The following is a 23531-nucleotide window of genomic DNA, read 5'->3' on the forward strand; positions in this document are numbered from 1 at the left end:
ATGAGTGCAATTGTGCAGCAGTTTGAGCATTCTTTGGCATTGCCTTCCCGGGAGGCCTGGCGTGCTGCGATTCACGGGGTCGCAAAGAGTCGGACATGACTGAGTGACTGATCTGATCTGATCTGACAGAACTTTATTTAGGAAAACCTTATTAAACATAGATTTATTAACAAATAAATCAAAGGGTGACTTTTTCCTGCATAAAATTGTGTTTATTTTTAATTACGTACTTTTTTTCCCAAAATATAATTGATTTACAAAATTTTCATTTCCATACATTTCTAGGAATATACCTATCACATCAAAAGAGTTTGGCATATAGGCTAGTGTTCTTAAATTTTCTCCAGTGGAAGCTACAAGTTTGGCTGTCAACCATTTTGGGGTGTTACTGCTGTAAGCACAGGCCTTTTCATAGTCTTTAATATTCTCCTCGGGCTTCCCAGGTGGTACTAGTGCCAACTCAGGAGACAGAAGAGATGTGGGTTCAATCCCTGGGTCAGGAAGATCCCCTGGAGCACAGCATGGCCACCTACTCCAGTATTCTTGCCTGGAGAACCCATGGACAGAAGAGCCTGGTGGCCAACAGTCCACAGGGTCACAGAGTCAGACATGACTGAGGCGACTTAGCATGAATGCTCAATATGCTAATCTCTATTGTGTTTCTCTTAGAAAGAAATATACCACATAGTCCTCATGCTTATTTGCTCATGAGCATTTTTATTAAAGGAAAATCTAGTAATATCTTAAAGAACACTAACTACAAGGGACACTGATGAAATAGATGCTTTCTTGTGAATTTTATTCATTTCAACGGTCTTTCTGATGATTTAGTTGAAAGAATAGGATCTTTCATCATCAATTCCATTATTAACAAATCGATAGTATTTTGAATTTTCAGGTGCTTTATCAGTAATAATATATGCCTAACCAGAACACGATAAAGGACAGAAATGGTATGGACCTAACAGAAGCAGAAGATACTAAGAAGAGGTGGCAAGAATACACAGAAGAACTGTACAAAAAAGATCTTCATGACCCAGATAATCACAATGGTGTGATCACTGACCTAGAGCCAGACATCCTGGAATGTGAAGTCAGGTGGGCCTTAGAAAGCATCACTACGAACAAAGCTAGTGGAGGTGATGGAATTCCAGTTGAGCTATTCCAAATCCTGAAAGATGATGCTGTGGAAGTGCTGCACTCAATATGCCAGCAAATTTGGAAAACTCAGCAGTGGCCACAGGACTGGAAAAGGTCAGTTTTCATTCCAATCCCAAAGAAAGGCAATGCCAAAGAATGCTCAAACTACTGCACAATTGCACTCATCTCACACGCTAGTAAAGTAATGCTCAAAATTCTCCAAGCCAGGCTTCAGCAATATGTGAACCGTGAACTTCCTGATGTTCAAGCTGGTTTTAGAAAAGGCAGAGGAACCAGAGATCAAATTGCCAACATCTGCTGGATCATGGAAAAAGCAAGAGAGTTCCAGAAACACATCCATTTCTGCTTTATTGACTATGCCAAAGCCTTTGACTGTGTGGATCACAATCAACTGTGGAAAATTCTGAAAGAGATGGGAATACCAGACCACCTGATCTGCCTCTTGAGAAATTTGTATGCAGGTCAGGAAGCAACAGTTAGAACTGGACATGGAACAACAGACTGGTTCCAAATAGGAAAAGGAGTTCGTCAAGGCTGTATATTGTCACCCTGCTTATTTAACTTATATGCAGAGTACATCATGAGAAATGCTGGACTGGAAGAAACACAAACTGGAATCAAGATTGCCGGGAGAAATATCAATAACCTCAGATATGCAGATGACACCACCCTTATGGCAGAAAGTGAAGAGGAACTCAAAAGCCTCTTGATGAAAGTGAAAGTGGAGAGTGAAAAAGTTAGCTTAAGGCTCAACATTCAGAAAACAAAGATCATGGCATCCGGTCCCACCACTTCATGGGAAATAGATGGGGAAACAGTGGAAACAGTGTCAGACTTTATTTTTCTGGGCTCCAAAATCACTGCAGATGGTGATTGCAGCCATGAAATTAAAAGACGCTTACTCCTTGGAAGGAAAGTTATGACCAACCTAGATAGCATGTTCAAAAGCAGAGACATTACTTTGCCAACAAATGTTCGTCTAGTCAAGGCTATGATTTTTCCTGTGTTCGTGTATGGATGTGAGAGTTGGACTGTGAAGAAGGCTGAGCACTGAAGAATTGATGCTTTTGAACTGTGGTGTTGGAGAAGACTCTTGAGAGTCCCTTGGACTACAAGGAGATCCAACCCAACCAGTCCATTCTGAAGGAGATAGCCCTGGGATTTCTTTGGAAGGAATGATGCTAAAGCTCAAACTCCAGTACTTTGGCCACCTCATGTGAAGAGTTGACTCACTGGATGCTGGGAGGGATTGGGGGCAAGAGAAAAAGGTGACGACAGAGGATGAGATGGCTGGATGGCATCACTGACTCGATGGACGTGAGTCTGAGTGAACTCCAGGAGTTGGTGATGGACAGGGAGGCCTGGCGTGCTGCGATTCATGGGGTCGCAAAGAGTCGGACACGACTGAGCAACGGATATGATCTGAACCAGAACACATGGCAGAACAAGCACCGCCTGTCCTCGATTATTTAAAGTCTGGCTTGAACACTAGCTAGCTACACAATCTGGCACATTACATTCTCTAAGCTATGTTTTATTCATCTGTAAAATGTAAATGATAACAAAATAAGGAACTTCGGAAGGTCAGAGAGTTAGCCAGTGGTAGAACTAGAATACGAATCCAAGGCTGATGGCTCCACAGTCTCCATTATTAATCACTTCATTGTAATGCTCCCTAATAACTATATCTCACAGAGACTAAAAATAAAAACTGCTTTAGCATAAGGACATGTAATAGGATACCCCACTCAACAGATTTTGGGGAGAACAATACAGTATTGTTAGCCTATGTCACATGTTGTACAGCAGATCTCTAGAACTTATTCACCTTGTATAACAGAAGGTTTATACCAGTTTATTAGCACCCCCTTTCTCTTCTTCCAAACCCCTAGTCACTGCCATAGTAACTCCCATAGTAAACTACGCTCTGCTTCTAACAGTCTGTCTATTTCAGGGAGAAGGCAATGGCACCCCACTCCAGTACTCTTGTCTGGAGAATCCATGGACGGAGGAGCCTGGTAGGCTGCAGTCCACCATGGGGTTGCTAAAGACACTTCATATAAGTGGAAGCAGGTAGTATTTGTCCTTCTGTGACTGGTTATTTCAGTTAGCATAATGTCAAAGATCATTCATGAGGTTACATATTACAGAATTTTCTTTCTCAAGGCTGAATACGTCTGGAACATAACAGGCACTCAATATATGGTGATAACATCAATAATTCTAGAGAACTGACACAAAATGGAATTAAAACTTAATTTGCCAAGTTTTCCAATTTGCCAACTGATAATGCTAATACTATTACAAACTTGAAGTTGTGGGCGAAAGAAAGCTCAATTGAATTGTTCAGACCAATCCTCCCACTGAAAACTACTATAAAATGCTGAACCAAATCTATTTAAAAAACTTTAGAGCAACAAAGAGGTAACAAAACTAAAAGAAACTACCAGTACAAATCTGATAAATGAGAACCAGTAAGTTAAATGAGCACAGAATCTGTTTGTCTTGAGAGCATTTGCTAATCCCAGCAAATCCAATTTATGATTTAAAGATCCTGCAAGATGAGGGAAATAGATCAGAAATCAGCCTAGGACTTTAACAACAAAGGCAGATTAATGGGAGGATTCCTCATATTAAGCTGAGAGCCCAAAGGAATCACCAACGGGTAGTGAAAGTAAAGTCACTCAGTTGTGTCCAACTCTTTGCGACCCCCTGTGGACTGTAGCCTACCAGGCTTCTCTGTCCATGGGATTTTCCAGGCAAGAAAACTGGAATGGGTTGCCATTTCCTTCCGTAAATAAACCAGTCTAACTGCCCAGGATTCCCACTGCCTGGAAGTGGGGATGAAGGGATCCAGAGAAATTCAGACATGGTCTTTGGACAAAGTGAGCCTAGTCTCTCCAAGTTCCTGCCTGAAGCAGACACTAAGCATTAATTTATTCTGCTTTGTAAACAGTGAATTATAATGACTAGTACATGAAAATAACTATACATGAAGAAACTGAGTGGTAACCATTTACAAAAAAAAAAAAAAAAATAGAAACTGACCAAGAAAGACTTTATATGTCTGAATTATTAGCCATAGACTATAAAATAGCTATACTCACTCTTTTAATAAAAACCTGAAAGATAATATTAACAGTGCATGCAGGGAATACAAAGTGGCATAGCAGATTTAAGAAAAAAATCAAACAGAACTTCTAGAAATAAGAAGTACAATAAATGAAATGAAGAACTTGGTATACAGATTCAACAGCAGATCAGACAGAGCTGCAAAGAGAATAAAGGAAATAAAAGAGTGCATTAAAAATTCTAGGAAAAGTAGCAAAGGGAAAAAAAGATGAGGAATAGATCATAAATGATAATAAAAATAGAGAACACAGTCAGAAAGATTAACATAGGTTTAATAAGAATGCTAGAGGAAGAAAGGCAAAAGAATGGACCAGAGGCTGTCTGAATAGACAAGATTTTGTCCAGAATAATGAAAGGCATCAATCAGCATAAAGAAGTTCAAGATTTCCAAAAACATCATAAATAAAACTAAATTCTTCACCTATAGCATGGTGAAGCTTCAGAAAACCAAAGACAAAGAAAAAAATGAAAAGTTACCATCACAGAAGCAACATGCTGACAAATGATTTTTAATAGCTAGTTCAAGACCCTGATAGCTCAGTTGGTAAAGAATCCACCTGCAATGCAGGAGACCCCGGTTCAATCCCTGGGTTGGGAAGATCCCCTGGAGACGGGAAAGGCTACCCACTCCAGTATTCTGGCCTGGAGAATTCCATGGACTATATAGTCCATGGGGTCACAAAGAGTTGGACACGCCTGAGCCGCTTTCACTTTCACTTTTCACAAGACACCAGAAGGTAGTGGAACTGTAGCTTTAATGCTCAAAAATAAAAATATTAAAGTGCCAAGCTTCTACACCATGTAAAAAATGCCTTTTAAGAGTGAAGCTAAGCAAAGTCATCTTCAGACAAACACAAAGAATCAAGAGGTATGATACTAACATAATATACTAAAATAAATACTAAGGATTATACTTCAAGTGGCAGGAAAATGATCCCAGATGTAATAAGGTATTATATAACACACAAGGATTTTTAACCTCTGAGCCACCAGGGAAGCCCCATTCATATCATAATTATTTGTTAAACTGCACATTTACATTTTATGAACTTTTCTCTATTTTTAATGTAATATTTTAGTGTGAAATTTAAAAAATGTATAGAGTCTCTCTCCTTACAACAAAAAGTATAAGTAAGGTAGTACATAATTTATATATTCTACCTTGAAAAATGAAAAAATAAATAACCCAAATCATATTTCTAATCTACTTTACCAACACTACTGTATATGTTTCATCATAGGTAAAAGTAATCTGGGAGTGTAGAGAGTGCTTATGGTAAGTTTTACAAATCTTCCTAATCACTCACCTCCCTTCTTCACCCTGCTATCTATTTCTATTTAACAAATTTTAACTACCAATTATCATCTAGAGAAAAATGTTTAAGATTAATTTAGCCCCACTTTTCCCTTATATCCTCTGCTTTCTACCAACAGACAGGTTGGTTTCCTCAATTACAAATTCAAAAATAAGATAGGTCTTTGACAATTATTAACAGAAGAGTGGTGAAGTCACCCATTTCAAGTCAAAGAAAAGGATTCAGAAAATGCAAAACCTTTCTGTTCTTAACAAGCAAGCCTCACAAACAAATCTCTAGCAAATAGGAGACAGAGAGAAAAATAAACTTTTCACTTTTGGGGAAAAGGGACACACATATTTGAAAGAATCCACAGAATCACTCATGCCTATGTCCTAGAAGCCAATAGTCACTTCAGAGGAACACATTAAAATCAGCAATTATTACTGTCACACGCATATATTGACATAACATTTATAATAAGTAAAATAAACACCATACGTACCATTCCCATTAACAGAGAGATTGTGGGTCTTGAAGCCATCCTCAGCGCTTTCCAAGCTCAGGGTAGTATGAGCTAGCAAACTGTACTTTGCATCACTAATAGTGAGAAAAAAGACAGGTGTCAAGAAGTGTAGTGTATTTTCTACTACATAAAATATTTAGATGTTCAACAACAACAAAATAAACAACCTGATTTAAAAATGGCAAAGGTCTTGAATAGACATTTCTTCAAATAAAATATACAAATGGCCAATAAAAATATGAAGAGATACTCAAGAACATTAATCATTAGAAAAACACAAATCGAAACCACTTCACATCCATTGGAACGACCATTATTAAAACACAACAAAACAGAAAGTAACAAGTTATTGGCAAGGATGTGGACAAACTGGAATCATTCTCCATTGTTGGTGGAAATGTAAAATGTTAACCACTACGGAAAACAGTATGGTCATTCTTCGAAAAATAAAATAGAATTACCATGTAAAGTCTGATGAGAATTTTACTAATTGGGCCAGGTGATATGTTTCATAAATCTTCTTTGTCTCTTACTATATATGTAATAAAATAAACATTACAAAAAATATGTATAAATGTAGCAATAATGCAACACACGCATGCACTTCATTAATAAATAATGGCACACTCCACAGAATGTTGTTCCCTGGTGAAGGCGTCTTGGTTTTGGATTTTTCAGTTTTATTGAAAAACAATTGCCATACATTACTGTATAAGTTTAAGGTTTATAGCACTTGATTTTATTGGTTTGGTTTATCTGGACAGAGAAGCCTGGCAGGCCACAGTCTAAGGGGTCTCAAAGAGTTGGACACAACTCAGCAACTGAGCATGCACATGGTGGTTTTCAATATACACCCATCATAGACAAGAGATACATCTTACTAGCCAATGTTTTTCTGTCAGTGTTTACATAAGAAAATGGATGCTTGTCTCCAAAACTTGACCAAATAAAAAAATTAACAAAACAACTCGTAAGTACATTTTTAAGTTACATTCTGAATACAACTGGTATAATTCAGACTTCTATTCAGAGTATTGGGAAGGTTGCTAGAGCAAAGACACACTATGAGAACCTCATTTTTAGTGTGGGCATTCTCTGCTATTTTCACTTGTCCTGACAAATTTCTACAGTGAGTTTTATTATTAGCTCTTATTTTTCCCTACTGTTACATAATAAGTGCCCCACAAAAGTTGAGGAAGTATTTTTTTAAAATGGTGAAGAATAAAAGCAATTGAGAACAACAATTATAATAGAAGAGCAAATATTACTACACACAAAATTGCCTATTAACAATCATATGAGTTGCTTGGTGATGGGGCACAATATTTAAGCACTATCTCAACATAATAATTGGTCATTGATACATGGATTTTATGCAACTACAATTTTCCCCATGCTAAACAATGGTAAATAGACTCCCTATTAGTGTTTTAGTGCAAAATGTGTTATTTTCAGGAAGAGATTATTGACAAGAAGTGGATAAGTGATGCAAGAGAGTGACGCTAGGTGCATCTGACACACAACAAGGCCGTCAGTGCGGCAGGATTACAGTGACAGAGAGGGAGACACAATGTCTACAAGCCGAGGACAGGCAGACACCCTACACTGCAGGAGGGCATGCCTTGTAGGGCGTGATGAGGCCCTTGGATTTTATTCTCAGTGAGACAGGAAGCAAGTGGTAGGTTTTGAGTAGAGGCATGTGCTATGATCTGACTTATATTTTTTAATGATCCCTCTGGGGCTATGTAGACAAAAGACCAAAGAGGCCAAGAGAGAAATGGAGATGCCAACCAGAAAGCTACTGCACCTCACCAATCAAGAGCTGATGTAGGCCTGGAATGGGGTGGTAGTTGATGGGATGGTGAGAAGTGGTAAGATTTTTGATATATTCTAGAGTTGACCCAATGTGGACATGGGATGCAAAAGAAAGGAAAGAATCAAGGACAACTCCAAAGAGTTTGGCCTGAGCAACTAGCAAAAGCGAATTCTTATTAACTGCAAAGAGGCTGACTGAGAAAAGAAGGGATATGGGGAGTAAAAATTTAGTTTTTAACAGATTAGGTTTGAGACTGGGTTGTAGAGTAGGCAGGTGGATAATGAATCTGGAGTTATGAGAGGAAAAAGTATTAAAGAATGAAATTTGGGAGTTACCAATATATAAATGATATTTAATAAAAGTTACATAAAATGTGACAACTGAGTATTTGGACACAAGTACTCCATCATTTCAGATTAAGTTGAAGCACAATGAACAAAGGAGACAGGCAAGCAACAGTCACTGAGGCAGAAGAAAAATCACAAAAGTGGTGTCCAAGGAAGCCAAGTTCAAAGTGTTTCAAGGAGGGTGATCAACTGTGTTGAATACTGAAAATTCCAGGAGGAGGAACACTGGTAAATGACCATGGTATTTGGCAACATGAAGATCACTGCTGACCTTGATAAGAGCAGTTTCTATAGGATGGGATAGAAGTTAACATGGTGAAACCTGACTGAACTGGTTCAAGACAATGAAGGACAGGAAGTGGAGACAGAGTATGTAAAAACTTTTCTGTAAAGGACAGCTGTTCAATGGGGCAAGAGAAATGCGAGGAACTTCAGCATGTTTATGTTTTTGGAAATGATGTAGTAGAAGAAAAACTGATGATAGAGAAGGGGGGACATGTGCAGGAGCCAACTTTTGAGAACTTGAGAAGATGATCGAATGCATAGGTGGGTGGTCTCAGATGGAGTAAGGGCAGTTCAAAAGGAAGGAAAGCAGCAAATGAAGATAAAAATGCAGGTAGGCTGAAAGATACGGTTGACAGAGGATACACAAGTTCTTTTCTGATTACTTCAGCATCATCAATGCTGTATCAAATGAAGTCATCAGCTTTGACTATAGAGACCTCTGTCAGCAAAGTGATGTCTCTGCCTTTTAATACGCTGTCTAGGTTTGTCATTGCTTTCCTTCCAAGGAGCAAGTGTCTTTTAAAGTTATGGTTTTTCCAGCAGTCACATATAGATGTGAGAGTTGAACCATAAAGAAGGCTGAGTGCCAAAGAATTATTGCTTTCAAACTGTGTGCTGGAAAAGATTCTTCAGAGTACCATGGACTGCAAGGAGATCAAGCCAGTCAATCCTAAAGAAAATCAGCCCTTCACATTCATTTGAAGGACTGTTGCTAAAGCTCCAATACTTTGGCTACCTAATGCAAAGAGCTAGTTCACTAGAAAAGACCCTGTTGCTGGGAAAGATTGAAGGCAAAAGAAGAAGGGGTCAGAGAGAATGTGATGGTTAGATAGCGTCACCAACTTAATGGATACAAATCTGAGCAAACTCCAGGAGATAGTGGAGCACAGGGGAACCTAGAGTGTATGTCCATGGGGTCACAAAGAGTTCAACATGACTCAGCAACTGAACAATGACAACAACATCAGCTTTGAATCAGATCAGATCAGATCAGTCGCTCAGTCGTGTCTGACTCTTTGTGATCCCGTGAATTGCAGCACGCCAGGCCTCCCTGTCCATCACCAACTCCTGGAGTTCACTCAGACTCACATCCATCGAGTCAGTGATGCCATCCAGCCATCTCATCCTCTGTCGTCTCCTTCTCCTCTTGCCCTCAATCCCTCCCAGCATCAGAGTCTTTTCCAATGAGTCAACTCTTCGCATGAGGTGGCCAAAGTACTGGAGTTTCAGCTTTAGCATCATTCCTTCCAAAGAAATCCCAGGACTGATCTCCTTCAGAATGGACTGGTTGGATCTCTTTGCAGTTCAAGGGACTCGCAAGAGTCTTCTCCAACACCACAGTTCAAAAGCATCAATAAGGAGTGGAAAAAGAAGTTCTATAAGAGAGAGTAATGTAATGTGAAATACTATTTCTGACAAGAGGTAAAGTGAAAGCCTGTGGACACTTCGGACGATTGCTCATATTGGAACTCACTTAAGATCAGTGATCCCTCTAAAGTGAGACCAGACAGTATTATTATTCTTATTTCCTCATCTATTCCTCATGAGTGCAGGTGCAGAGGAGCTAAAGGCAGGATTTAACCAAACCAGTCAATCCTAAAGGAAATCAGTCCTGAATATTCATTGGAAGGACTGACGCTGAAGCTAAAAAGCCAATACTTCAGCCATCTGATATGAAGAACTGACTCATTGGAAAAGACCCTGATACTGGGAAAGATTGAAGGCAGGAGGAGAAGGGGATGACAGAGGACGAGATGGTTGGATGGCATTACCAACTCGATGGACTTGACTTTGAGTAAGCTCCGGGAGTTGGTGATGGACAGGGAAGCCTAGCGTGAAGCGGTCCATGGGATCACAAAGCGTAGGACATGACTGAGTGACTGAACTGAACTGAAGTTTCCCCAAAGTAAGTATAACAAAAGGAGAGAAATAATAGAAAATAATAAAGTGGTAAATCAAGGAATTTAAGCTAATTGGAGTCAGAATATTGAACAGAGAAAGCTGGAAATGTGAGAGGTGGTAGATATCATTTGATATTACTACACAGACCATGTGCAATTATTAGTAATGACAAGATCTAGGGTACAACTGTGGGATGGATGGCTAAAACAGGCACAAGATCACCAGAGGCAAGGAAGTCATGAAACTTAGAGGTCAAGGTATTAGATGAACAGTCTGCATGCATTTTAAATTCATCAAGAAATATTATCTGAAATGGTAAGAAGCAGAGACTGGGAGAGAAAGAATGAAGATAATTCGGTGTTTTACTTTTAGGAGTGATGTAATTTATTCTTACTGACCACTAAAAGTATTAAAGTATTCTTCACTTCAAGAACAGCATCATTTCCATACACAATGGAATATGAAATACTGCTTTTAGTGTACACAGGAAGTAGCGATGTTACAGGCTGTGCATTTGTACCAAGTGCATTGCAGAGGTGGCAACCTGTGTGGCAGAATAGGCTAAAATTGTGTGATGATCCAAATGTCTGTTGATTTTTTTCTCAGGCCTTATAAAATAATTGTGGCTAAGACATCTTTTCCTCAACTATTTGAGATAAACATGTAATACATTTGCCTCTGTTTCCAATGAATTACACATCTTAAAATAACAATACAAAAAAAAGTTATTGATAACCTCCCCCAAGAATAAAGTATGATAGAACCAATTGATAGATAATGTGGTCTTTAAAATGATCATATAAAGACTCTGTAATAACTCAAGGAAAAAATGTGTGTGTGTACATATATACACACGTATATATATATGAATGTATAGCATAATTATGAATATATATATACCTCACAAAGCTAGTTACTTTAAAACCTGGAGGAAAAATATCAGTTCAAAATTATAAAAACTATGCACAAGCTGGAATCAAGATTGCTGGGAGAAATATCAATAATCTCAGATAAGCAGATGATACCACCCTCATGGCAAAGTGAAGAAGAACTAAAGAGCCTCTTGATGAAAGTGAAAGAGGAGAGTGAAAAAGTTGCCTTAAAACACAATATTCAGAAAACTAAGATCATGGCATCTGGTCCCATCACTTTATGGCAAATAGATGGCAAAACAATGAGAGACTTTATTTTGGGGGGCTACAAAATCACTACAGATGGTGACTGCAGCCATGAAATTAAAAGACACTTCCTCCTTGGAAGAAAAGCTATGACCAACCTAGACAGCATATTAAAAAGCAGAGAAATTACTTTGCCAAAAAAAGGTCCATCTAGTCAAAGCTATGGTTTTTCCAGAAGTCACGTATGGATGTGAGAGTTGGACTATAAAGAAAGGTGAGTGCCGAAGAATTAATGCTTTTGAACAGTGGTGCTGGAGAAGACTCTTGAGAGTCCCTTGGACTGCAAGGAGATCCAACTGATACTAAAGGAAATCAGTCCTGAATGTTCATTGCAAGGATTGATGCTGAAGCTGAAACTCCAATACTTTGGCCACCTGATGTGAAAAACTGACTCATTGGAAAAGACCCTAATGTTGGGAAAGAATGAAGGCAGGAGGAAAATGGAACAACAGAGGATGAGATGGTTGGAGAGCATCACCAACTCGATGGACATGAGCTTGAGCAAGCTCTGGGAGCTGATGGACAGGGAGGCCTGGCGTGCTGCAGTCCATGACATCGCAGAGTCGGACACAACTGAGTGAGTGAACTGAACTGACTGGATCTATAAAGTAAAAGTGAAAGTCACTCAGGTATGTCCAACTCTTTGTGACCCCATGGACTATACAGTCTATGGAATTCTCCAGGTCAGAATACTGGGGTGGGTAGCCTTTCCCTTCTCCAGAGGATCTTCCCAACCAAGGGATCACACCCAGATTTCCCGCATTGCAGGCAGATTCTTTACCAGCTGAGCCACAAGGGAAACCCAAGAACACTGGAGTGGATAGCCTATCTCTTCTCCAGCAGATCTTCCTGACCCAGGAATCGAACTGGGGTCTCCTGCATTGCAGTCAGACTCTTTACCAACTGAGCAATTAGGGAAGCCCAATTGATCTATAATAAACTGAATACACTTTTTTCTCTGTCTAGGTTCTATTTCTAAAGTTTATATTACTTTTATAATGAAGTAACTGGGTTTCCCCAATGACTCAGCAGGTAAAGAATCCACCTGCAATGCAGGAGACACAGGAGATGCAGGTTTGATCCCTGGGACAGGAAGATTCCCTGGAGGAGGAAATGGCAAACTGCTCCAGTATTCTTGCCTGAAAAATCCCATGGACAGAGGAGTTTGGCAGGCTACAGTCCGAGTCGGACACGACTGAGCAGCTAAGTGCACACACAATGAAATAAACAATGTTGTAGGATTTGTGAAGTAGCAGGATGAAAACCCTCCCCTAAAAATCAAAACATGCAAAGCATTACAATACTACATCTACCTATGTGCAGTTTAACTGACTTGCCTGTAGTTAGCAAGTAGTACACTGGAAACAGAATCCCATTACACTATACTTACTACCACTACCCTTTATACTTCATTAACAGTTTAATTAAGGTAATTGTCTATTAAAACAGATACATACTATCTTTTACTATTGCAAGAATTCTGAGTGCAGGAAACATGGCTTACTAAGCTTTAAATCCAAAGTACCACATGATACAACTGCTGAATAATCATTTCTAAAATGATTAAACGAATAAATAAATAAAATTATACCCCATAGCTGAGTAATTCCTTAGTTAATCTTGAACACTGCATCATCTTTCACACTACCAAACCATCAACATCACCGTTTCTCAAAACATAAATAATCCAGTTATTCTGCACAAAGATATTTGCTTAATTAATTTAAAATGTAGTATAATGGCCTATTTTTTTAGTTAATATTTAGTTATTTTTCAGTTAATACTTTTCTGTCAAGTAAATAATCACTCTCAATTATACTAGTTTCCACAAGATAATTGTTTAAAATGATGTATATTTATACAGTGAAGAATAATGTACTAATTGGTTCTCAAGGTACATAAAATAGTTAATTCAGCTCTTAGAAACACTGGGAAAAATCTAGTTACAGGAATTTCAGTAAGCTAAATTCCACAAATAAAACGAATAAATGAATCACACCAGGGAGCATGCTAAGAATTACCAAAAATGTTCACTGTCTTCTTTCAGATCAAACAATACTTTATGATGATATTTCAAGTTACTTCATTTTTAAACCATGACTAATTACAATGCCAATGCTTCCAAAATCAACAATGATCTCACTTTTAAAGCATTCTTGTCAGGATAACATTTTCTTACTAAAACATTACACTCATTCTTTTAAGCCAACCCTAATATTGAGTTCCCAAAAGTTTAATCAGCTACATTTTTTTAACAAATAGGCCAATTGTTGTAACATTTGATGCAGCAAGGGTTCCAAAAACATTATAAAACCAATGCATGAAAGTGAAAAGTGAAAGTGAAGTCTCTCAGTTGTGTCCGACCCTCAGCGACCCCATGGACTGCAGCCTTCCAGGCTCCTCCAACCATGGGATTTTCCAGGCAAGAGTACTGGAGTGGGGTGCCATTGCCTTCTCTGAAATATACTTGTAATATACTTCAAAAAAAAAATAAATGACTACTTTAAATGGAAGTCTGAAAAAAAAATGTACTCTTTGTAAGGAAGAACAGCTATATTTGGTCACATGACATATTACTAGAGAAGATATATTTTGCCCATTTTGGTTAAAAATTAAAAGCTATGTTAGGAATCTTCTCATTCAACTAAATCACTATTAAAGAAATAAAAGCTGATCCTTTTAGGAATTTTGATCACTACTGCTATTCTGAAACTCCTACCAGGGTGCTGAAGAGGTCAGTTAAGGAAGGATCAGGTAAGACTGGTCCTGGGCTATGAGTTTAACTTGGCACACTCAGCATTCACACCAAAAGCTCAAAAGAAATGCTGGTATTAAAAGAATATAAATTGGTAAAATGCTATAAAAGGTTTTACCCTATCTTTTGATCAGCTTCAATGATATAAATAAGCAAATTCCATACAAGTTTCATGGGAAATGTTGATAAGGAAAACTGATATTTTGATTTAGGTATAAACCAAATAGAATTATCCTTGGGTCAGGAGGATTCCCTGGAGAAGGAAATGGTAACCCACTCCACTGTTCTTGCCTGCAAAATCCCATGGACAGAGAAGCCTGGTGGGCTACAGTCCACAGGGTCACAAAAGAGTTGGACATGACTTAGCGACTAAACAACAACAAAATAGAATGACGAACCTGAATAGAATAATGAACACTTCAAGACAAATATGTCAGTCCCTGTTACAAAGAACTTAATATCAACAATGTTATTCTCAAAAACACTTCTAGTCATTGAAGAAGAGTATAGGTTAAATATAAATTATAATATCACTTAGATTCAATTCATTTCAGTTGCTCAGTCATGTCCAACTCTTTGCAACCCCATGAACTGCAGCACACCAGGCCTCCCTGTCCATTACCAACTCCCAGAGTACACCCAAACCCATGTCCATCGAGTTGGTGATGCCATCCAACCATCTCATCCTCTGTCATCCCCTTCTCCTCCTGCCCTAAATCTTTCCCAGCATCAGGATCTTTTCAAATGAGTCAGCTCTTCTCATCAGGTGGCCAAAGTATTGGAGTTTCAGCTTCAATATCATGCCCTCCAATGAACACCCAGGACTGATCTCCTTTAGGATGGACTGGTTGGATCTCCTTGCAGTCCAAGGGACTCTCAAGAGTCTTCTCCAACACCATAGTTCAAAAGTATCAATTTTTCAGTGCTCAGCCTTCTTTATAGTTCAACTCTCACATCCATACATGACCAGTGGAAAAACCATAGCCTTGACTAGATGGACCTTTGCTGGCAAATCACTTAGATTTATATATAATTATTACTATATATAAAATATTAAATTTATATTTAATTACTTAGATTATCTTCTATGAAATTATAATCATTGGATTTAAATTTTAAAATATCTGCCTTCATTTTTAAATATAGTTGTATTTATTTATTGGCTGTGCTGGGTCTTTGTTGCTGTGTGGGCTTTTCTCTAGTTGTGGTGAGTGGGGACCACTCTTCACTGTGGTTGGTGGGCTTCTCATTGCCCGCGGGGGCTTCTCTTGTTGGGGAGCACAGGCTCTGGGGCACACGAGCTTCAGTACTTGTAGCAAATGGGTTCGTGCGTGGTCTTAGTTGTTTTGCAGCATGTGGGATCCTCCCAAACTAGGGATCAAACCCATGTCTTCTGCACTGGCAGGTGGATTCTTTACCACTAAGCCACCAGGGAAGACCCTGCCTACACTTTATAATCCTAGGAAGGTTTCTTCATGCAGTGCTTCAGCATGAATTTTTTAAATAAAATTTTTCAGAAAAAGCATTGATCGCAGAACAGTAAAAACAGTAACAATAATGGTAAGAGCTACATTCATTAAATGCTCACAACATACCAAGTTCATGAATTATCTTTCTGAACCTCATAATGATCCTATGGAGTTAAATATTATTCCATTATTATTATTCCCTTTTTACAGAGGGAAAAAGAAAAACCCAGAGAGTAGATTAACCTGTCCTGGGTCACACAAATAATAAATGACAGGATAAAAAATCAAGTACCGAAATCATGACGTTTTGAACTGTGTGAAAAGCCCAAGTATTGTTTTTACATGCTTGAAAGGTCCAGGAAACCCTAAAATGTCTCTAAGGAGGCTTCTATACTTGATCTTAGCCAAAAGGCCAAGAAGCGATCTAGGGAGCCTTCTTAAAATAAATGATTATGCCTAAGCATCCTTACCTTTCGTATTAGAAAACTGAGGCCCAGGAAATACTTGTTCAGGACACTACTGGTACTGCCATTTTCTAAATAAAGAATTTTGCTGCTTAAAAACATTTTAACACTACTGTATTTGGTGATTACCTCTAAGGTCTCTTTCAATTCTAAAATCTATGTTTCAAACTAGAAATATAATTGCTCATTTATTCATCAAAAAGTATAGTTTCATTACCTTATAGTTGAATTAAAACATTTTCTAGCAAATATTTGATATAATCTTAATCTAGAAAAGTTTTAAGTTGGCCTTAAAATTCTAAAGAGGGAAAATTAAAGGGTCTCGCTTCCTCCTTTTTAATGACATTTATATTATAAAGACATATCTTATATGACTGTTCTTCAATAGATGGCACCCATTCAAGAATCATGAAATCAATTTACTGATTCATAAACAGCATTTAAAAAAAACTGAAGATACCTAGAATAAAAGAAGTCTAATGGCTATACTATAAATAGCAAGAGCTAAGTATTGTTTCATGAAATCTGACTGCTGATGGTACTGTGTATTCAGTAATGATATAAAATGCATTTTTTACTCGTGGTCTCAATCAAAATAAACTGAAAGCCACATTGCTAAAGTCCCAAGGCATTTTTCACATGTAATATAACTGATATGAAAGCTAATTAGCTATATTCTGATGACTGAGATTTCCAGGATGTACACCTAAAATATTTTGCTTTATAATTATAGTAAAATTATTGACATGCTGAAGAGCCAACATGCAAAGAAATTCTAGGAATGCCGCCTGTACAACAGTTTTCCTAAGGAAGAAAGATAAAACCACTTGTAAAGCAACAAACACAATGTTTAAAGAAAGTATCTGAAAGAAACCAGGGCTCCTTGCAGAGGTGGTGATTCTAGTGTGAGCTGAAAAATAAAACATGAACACGGAACATGTTCCCTGGTCACAAAGCAAAGAAGCTAATTAGAGATTGTATGTGCCTGCTGAGTCGCTTCAGTCATGTCCAACTTTGCGACCCTATGGACTGCAGACTGCCAGGCTCCTCTGATTAGGCTGTGGCAAAAAGATGCTGAGTCAGCTTAGGGGTTCCCATTGATCAAAGATGGGGCAATTTGCCTTCGAAGAGAATAACAACTGCATTAGATTGAAACACAAATAAAACTTCAGGAGTTCAAATAAAACAAAACACTAATCACCTCCATGCAAGGATATCAAATTATTATTCTAAAACTGGGTAGATAAGGCTTCCCTCGTGGCTCAGACAGTAAAATTGGGTAAATAAAAGAATTAAGTATATTTTTTCCTCCTTTTCCTTCATGAATTTTTTGCATTTATACAGAGTTCATGAAGGAAAATTATTGAGAGAATTCCAGATTTAAAAATAAATCCGCAATATTGTAAAGCAGTTATCCTTCAACTAAAAATAAATAAAACTGTTTAAAATGACTGCATATAGAAAAATAAATAAACAAATGTAGGACAAATTTAGAAAGCCACTAAATTATAATCCTTAATGTAATAATGATCAGTCACAGCTGCTAAAACTATTAGATGTAACATTGATAGGGAACTTGACAATGGATGTATCAGGCTAACAACACCTGAACCCACTGATCAGTTTTAACACAGCTGAAGGTGAAACAAGACCTACAAATGGGATACAGTAGAAAGTACATATAATCAATATGAAATATTCCTGCCCTAGAAGAGAATCTGAAACTAATCAGTCCTCTAGATCTAACTGCAAGCTATAGGAGCACAAGGGATAGAAAAACATATTTTAAAAAGATCACAAAGATGTAATCAGATAAATTGAAAATTTAGGAAATCTACAAGATCTAGCTTCTTCAATACATGTTGGCAAAGGAACAGAAACTTGTTAAAGAGTAAAAGAAACTTAAAAGATTCACATAAATGCAATGTTACAGACCTTGTTTGGACCTTGACTTGCACAAATCAGAAGAGAACTTCAGAATTGGGGCAATTTGAACAAAGAATGGCTATAAGATCATATTTAGGACTAATTTTTTATTTTGTTAGGTGTGATAATGGTAATGTGATTTTGCTATAGTAAGATATTTTTTAAAAATCTGTAAGACTGAAAGCATGACATATATTCAGAAATTCAATTAGTAGACTGATACGGAGCAAACAGTTTGATTTATAGCTAGTTCCTTTTCAAGAAAAAAATGTCATCTTTCTGGTAGATCTTGGAATTTCAAATCACTAAAAACACACTGTCACCCAACTTTCTACTTTCAAAGGAACATACCACCTCAGCTGGGTAAATGTCAGACAACCAAGTTTTGTTACTGCTTCAGGATGTCTTTTCCCATTTAAAATGTAAACATATTCACCACATACAATACTCTAAAATGTCACAAATACATAATTATACTATGTCTCTATAAATATTGTATTAGAAAACTTACTAAATTGAAGAACTGAAGGACAAGCACGTGATTTCACGATCTTCTTGAAGCACTGAACTGATTTTCTTCCCTGTAGCTTTGCTTATAGATGTTTTCAGTTTCTTAGCTAATTTTTTTGGTGTATTAGTTATAGAAGATTCTTCTGTACAGCAACTATATACTTCCACCTTTATCTGAAAGTCTGGCCCTGCTTCCTTACTAAAAACAAGGACAATCATAATGTTAGAAATTTAACTTAGAAGAAAATAAAATTACAACACCCTCTGATGTTTTTGTAACTTTTCAAAGCAGCATTTGGAACAGGTTTATGTTAATATATATTAATAAGATAGAATCTCCCTGAGTTTATTTAGTATCTAAATGACTTGAGAGGGTCACTGCAACTTCTAGAGCTACCAGCTTCTGAAGTAGGGCGATTTTAACTCAATGTAAACAATATATTCAGGCAAATTACTTAAAGAAAAAGAATAAAATGCCCTGGTCGTTTTGTTGCCAATGCTATTGTTCTTTTTTGTTCCCTTAATATAATTATTTTAAGGCATTTACATTATATGTGTGATTTCCTGAAATGACCATTCCTCAAAAGGAAAAGATGTGAAAACAAAAAGGAAAGAAAATTAAACAAAAGGCTTCTTCTGCTGAAACCTTGAGTTTTCGTTATCTTTTTCATAAAGTGCTTACAGTCCACTCAACAATGTGCCCCTCCTTCCTGCTCCACCTTTGTACCTAATAACTCTAACATTTCACTACTTGGTTATTCAGGAGAAAACAAACGAATATAAAGAGATATACTTCACCAAACATTAGATGTATCTGTAAAAATGCACAATGCTACAACAAATAAACTTTGTGCATTAGCACCCAGCATAAATATAAATAGTACCAATCTTAAAAAAGAGAGAGAGACTTCAAGGCATGAACTCCTTGAGGTGGAGTGAAGTCTTGATAATATTTGTATTCTTAATCTAGCATAAAATATATTCAGTATGTATTAAAAATATGCATAAAATATTCAATGTCAAGACTGGCTTTGTTCTTTCTCAGACACAATGAACTATCTTTACAATAAAAGACTGTGGTGATATTACTACTAATAAAATATACTTAAAATTGCAAAAGAGGTCCATCAGCAGATTTTGCCTGTAAAGGAAGATCCATCAGTCTCAGAGATTTTAAACACACAGAATAGACTTTTTAAGATTTAAATAGCCAATCTATAGTTTGAATAAATCCAAGGAATAATTTAATTTGAAATACTTTTATAGTTTATTATTTGGCAACTTTTAAACATACAGTATTCTTGGTAATGACTAACAAATGTCAATATTTAGAGAAAAACCAGGGATTCATAAATACTGAATACTTATTAAAACAATCATAACAAAAAGCACATTTTAAAACAACATTTAGAACATTTGTGAGCAGTTATTTTTAGAACAATTTGAAATATTTACAGAATTATTAAAAAATTATAAATCATGAGTTGTCTTCCCAAGGAACTTGCACTATTCTGTGAAAAAAATTATGATTTTTTTCCTTTGTGGTGAAAATAAACAAAAGCAAATTGTTGTGAAGAAGAGTCCATTAACAGGACAATTTTGCCATGAAAAAATGCACTATAATAGTTGATAATGGAAATAAATATATTTAGATATATAATAAAAATTAATTTTTTAGTCTACATTATGTAAACATGTGGTAATATTTGGGGGATCCTAAGTAAATTCCTTTGGTTCAACAGAGCTTATAAGATGGTCTACACTACTAATTACACACAAAAAAAGTACTTTATTTTTCTGTGTTGCACAATTACTTAGGGAACAGTGAACCAAAGCCCCAAAACATGGTTGTAATAGTTCTTTTTTTAATGCTACATGCGTGGCAAAACTAGTACTTTCAATCTCAACTGTATATAGTTCCATAACTAAAGATTGGAAAAATCATATATATGGATTTCATTTTAATTGATAAGTAGTTAGTAGTATTTCAATATGAAGATACTGTCTTTGAAACCCTGTAAGAAATATAAATCGCATGCTGATTTAGGCCAATAGAAAAAAATGCCAGGAAAAACTTATATTAGTTAAAAATGATTTCTATGGCTACCATAAGAGTTCTTTCTGGTTCTATATTATGACCACAATAAAATAAGCTTGTAAAAGAGCAGGGCAATAAAAATGGCCCTGAGGATCACCCAATTTTTTATTGTTTTGGAGTACATGAAAGAAGTGCACCATAAGAAAAAGAACATCTTGAAATTTTACTAAAGTGCTTTTTCTACAGTACATATTTCAGAACTATCTAATAAAGTTGTTACACTATTTTAGTATTTCTGTAAGTAAACCTCCTATATGAGATGTAATAAGAATCTGTTTTATGCTCAAACTCATTCTATATAAAATCATGTTATAATGATATGCCACTGTATTCATAGTTTTACTACTAATATTATATGATTTCCACTTTATTTTACATTGGAAAAATTTCAAATCCAGAAATGGCTTATAAATAATGCAACGTTCAAAATCAATTTGAACAGTTAAAGATTTTAATGCTTCAAAAATAAGTCAATAACTTTGCCTTCCTCTGAAAAAGGTAGAATTTTAGGTTCTTTTCCTTCAAATAAGATTTAAAAAATACTTACAATATGGTCACATTTTCAAAACATATATCTGTGATTGTTTTATCCACAATCACCATCTCAGTATCAAAAACTTCAGCTCCCAGTTTGAATAAACAAAAAATGGCATAGTGCTGTGATCCTAGAAAAGAAAAACAACATTAAAACGATGACTCATGTGATGAGTCATGCCTATATTATGTTAAAATCTACTTGAAAAAATAGCCTAAATATTTGTTAATAGATTCTTATTTTCATACATTGTACACTGTAATCCTTTAACTTTTTATTGAGACTGTTTTGTCAGTATATATTAATTGCTTGCTCAACTCAAATACAACTAAACTACGGAGTATCAAAAAATAAAGTTAAAAATATAGGCCTCTCAGCAGTCTAAAGTAACCACCAAACTCATAAATTTTATTCCTAGGAAACTCCTTAAGCTTTAATTAATAGCAAATTTAGCACTACATATATACTATTACCCCTGTCATTTTGGCTTCCAAATATACTTAATAAAAATAAGTTTTCTATTTTAAAAGGTTAGGAGCAGACACATTAACAACAAAACATTTTCCACCAAATAGAGAGGGGGGAAACTACAAAAACAATAAAAAGTAGAGATGTGAACACAAAAACCATAGCTGCTGGACTTTCTAATTTAATATATATATTTTTAAAGTATTAGGTGATTAAAAGACTAAATCCTCATTACTGAGAAAATGGAGCTCTTCAGATAAACTTAATTCTCTATAGTAATCAGAAAGATACACTTAATTCCCACATGTATTCCTTTATAAACTAATATATTTCTTAAATGAATAACAAATATACTAACCTGATTTTGTATTTTTCATATAAAACTAATTATGCTCAATATGATTCAGGCTTAAAGTATGAGGAACAAAGCTATCATAATAGACAAGAAAGATAAAGGATTGTCATAACTTTTCTGCATTGCCTGTAACAGCTACAAATCATTTGAGGTTAATTTCCATGACCCAAGCCATGCATGGATTTGTTAAGACTATATAAAGCTATATAACGCTGAAGGGGAAGAAAAATTAGATCAAGCTAAAAATCTTTTTTTCTTATATCCCATTAAATAATCTGAAGGAAGAGAACAAGGCAAAAAAAATCTCCAATATTTCTGGTCAAACAATGTGGCCTTTACTACTTCACTCAAACATCTCCTTTTGTTTCACAATTTCCTTCTCTATTACCTGTTGGCATCCTTGCACAGGTTCCTATCAGTAAGATTGTGCTTATTCCGTCAAATGACATTTATTTCAGGGTGGGTGCAGCTTTTTCTCCCAATTATCTCAAATTTACTACATACTAAAGAAAATACGTCAATTACAATCAAAATCATACATACGTTCTTTATTGCTGAAGTGATCAGAGTCTTTCCACATTAGTGGTATACGAATATCTACAATGGAGGGGAAAAAGAAATGACAAGGAATAATTTTGGTAAATTTCATTTCTTAGCATAACGTAAACCTCTGTATTCCATAATGGATTCTGACCATCAAAACCAATATTTATTTATTATTAAATATACTAACATAGTAATATTTTCTCTTAAACATAGCTTAGACTAGGAATATAAAATCTTACACTTAAACCTCACCAAGTATTACTCAAGAAATTAATTTATTAAGTAGCACCTATAATAAGCTTTTGTTATAAAATTTTTGTGATTTACGCTTTTGAAACAGGCAAAATTTGGGTAACCTAGTGTTAAATTTATATTTTGGGTAAGCAGTAGCAGCAAACGTAGTTAAATAAATTTCAAAATCATAGAACAGAAGAGGTAGAAATAACTTTAGAACGAACTTTTATCCACTATGTAAACTTTAAAGATGAAAAAAATTAAGTGACTTATATAAGATTACTGGTTTCTGGAAGAGACCCAACTCTTGACAAACAAATCCAAGATCTTTCCATTAGGAAGATTTAACTTGTCTACAAAAGAATTTGCAGATCTTTATATATTCATGCTACAAACTGTAGCATTTTCCTTAAGAAATAAAACTAAAAAGAGGAATGTATTACTTCTTTCAGGCCAACAAAGGGCCTATATTCTAAAAGTGATCTAAACATACTTCTCTCATTCACATATTCTTCAAATTCTAAGTTTA

The 23531-nt window shown here is 36.1% G+C and overlaps 1 protein-coding gene across 4 annotated transcripts in view; it reads right to left on the reverse strand.

Moving 5' to 3' along the window:
- RTKN2 (rhotekin 2) overlaps positions 1–23531 on the reverse strand; it is a 114204-nt gene that overhangs the window by 44964 nt on the left and 45709 nt on the right. For all 4 annotated transcript variants that reach the window (XM_061405087.1, XM_061405089.1, XM_061405088.1 and 1 more), the window contains 4 exons: positions 22766–22819; positions 21412–21529; positions 18768–18965; positions 6094–6188 (listed from right to left, as the gene is read on the reverse strand). In XM_061405087.1, coding sequence (XP_061261071.1) covers positions 6094–6188; positions 18768–18965; positions 21412–21529; positions 22766–22819 — 465 coding nt within the window. The remainder of the gene's footprint in view (positions 1–6093; positions 6189–18767; positions 18966–21411; positions 21530–22765; positions 22820–23531) is intronic.

This window comes from Bos javanicus, chromosome 28 (genome assembly GCF_032452875.1).
Source record: "Bos javanicus breed banteng chromosome 28, ARS-OSU_banteng_1.0, whole genome shotgun sequence".
Taxonomy (NCBI): Eukaryota; Metazoa; Chordata; class Mammalia; order Artiodactyla; family Bovidae; genus Bos; species Bos javanicus.